This window comes from Apium graveolens, chromosome 7 (assembly GCF_009905375.1).
Source record: "Apium graveolens cultivar Ventura chromosome 7, ASM990537v1, whole genome shotgun sequence".
Classification (NCBI taxonomy): Eukaryota; Viridiplantae; Streptophyta; class Magnoliopsida; order Apiales; family Apiaceae; genus Apium; species Apium graveolens.
Window position 1 is genome coordinate 19530892 of NC_133653.1, and position 1853 is coordinate 19532744.

The window sequence follows — 1853 nt, forward strand, 5'->3', positions numbered from 1 at the left end:
TCAAATATAGTAAAATATAAAGAACAAATAAGCAGGGAATTCGACATGAGTGACTTGGGTAAACTTTTATGTTATACTGGTATTAAAGTTTATCAAGGGTAGGGTTTTGTGGAACTGAAGCAGACAGCCTATGCCAAGAAGTTGCTCGAGAAACATGGCATGGGGGAGTGTAACCCAGTTAAGTATCCTATGGAATCAAAGATATAGATGCACAAGGATGAAGGTGGAAAGCTGGTAAACTCAACTGAATTCAAAAGTTTGATTGGGGGGCTGCATTACTTGGTACACACAAGACCCGATATTAAATATTCTGTTGGTGCGGTTAGTCGTTTTATGGAGAAACTTACCACTCTCCACCTTAATTCTGCAAAACGTATACTTCGACACGTCCGTGGGACACTAGAATATGGCTTGGTGTACAACGAAGGGAAATGTGACTATCTGTTGTCTGGTTTTTCTGACAGTGACCTTGCAGGAAATTTTGAGGACAGGAAGAGCACAGAGGGCATGGCATTTTATTTAAACGAGACCTTGATTACGTGGGTGTTAAAAAAGCAAAGATGTGTGGCGTTGTCATCTTGCGAGGCCAAATTCATGGCAGCCACAGCAGCTGCATGTCAAGGAATCTGGTTGCATAAGGTTCTTAGTCGGGTAGCAGGTATTCAACCAGGTCCAGTTATTCTATACATTGATAATCGATCTACAATTGACCTAACGAAAAAACCGCTATTCCACGGTCGTAGTAAGCACATTGATGTGCATATCCATTTCATCAGAAACTGTGTAGAACAGGGTTCAATTATTATTAAGCATGTTAAAACTGATGAACAGAGGGTTGATTGTCTTACAAAGGCGCTGCACGCAGTCAAGTTTGAGAAAATGAGATTGCTGTTGGGTGTGAAGAATTTGCAGACATAGTTTAGATTATGGGGGAGTGTTGTTTGGATAATCTAAACTAGTATGGTTTTATTTCTTTTTGAATAAGTCAGCTACGTGTTTATAGCTGTAGAATTAGTCATTCAGAGAGTTAGAGAAATAATAGGGAGGTGGTGCTATTTTATAGCAAACCACATCTTGCATTTTCTGTTAGGTAACTAAGTCTGTATGTGTGTATCTATCTTCTTGCAGTAATACAAAATCGAGTTTATGCTCAATCATTTTGATTCTTTCATACATTAAGCTTTATATTTCCAACAATACACCTCTATTCTTCAAAACATGTTGGATGCATCTATCATCTAAATAAGAGAACATGATCTTTTGATGTTTATATGTGCAGTTGGAGCGTGCTACTGAGTAATTCTGAGCGTCCTTGCAAGCACAAGTTTTGTTGGATATGCCCAGGACCATGGAATGTAGATGATCCTAAGGCGTGTAATGGTTATTAGGAGACTGTGAAGAGAGGAGAATATGAAGTTATTAGGCTTAGAGCATCCACTCATGGATATATTAAGATATATGCTCATTATTATGAAAGGTAGGCTTCAAATGAAAAGTCAAGAGATAAAGCATTAGCAGATCTAAGCGAGGCATAAAATAAGAAACTTCATAAACTCGAGAAAAAATATTGTCGACGAGAACACCTAAGCTTCATTATGGAAGCTTGGGAGCAGATTTTTGAATAAAGGCAAGTGTTAAAATGGACTTATATTTATGGATATTCTATGCCACCAGTAGCATGTACGAAAACAAAACTATTTGAGTAACCACGAGGTGAGGTTGAGGTGGCTTTAGAAAGACTCCACGATTATGCAGAGAATAAGCTGCAAAAATACTTTAGGGATAAGGCTAGCTCAGAAGAATTTAATAAAAAAATTCGTATGGAGCTTATAAATTTAATTAAGGTAATTGGA

The 1853-nt window shown here is 37.7% G+C and overlaps 1 protein-coding gene across 1 annotated transcript; it reads left to right on the top strand.

Moving 5' to 3' along the window:
* Nucleotides 1-207: 207 nt before the first annotated feature.
* Nucleotides 208-918, top strand: LOC141673364 (secreted RxLR effector protein 161-like). The gene has a single exon (XM_074480104.1). The coding sequence runs from the start codon at nt 208-210 to the stop codon at nt 916-918; it is 711 nt and encodes a 236-aa protein (XP_074336205.1).
* The last annotated feature ends 935 nt before the right edge of the window (nt 919-1853 follow it).

Excerpts from the sequence above, each read along its gene's own strand:
- LOC141673364 (XM_074480104.1), top strand. The coding sequence starts at position 208 with ATGCACAAGGATGAAGGTGGAAAGCTGGTAAACTCAACTGAATTCAAA.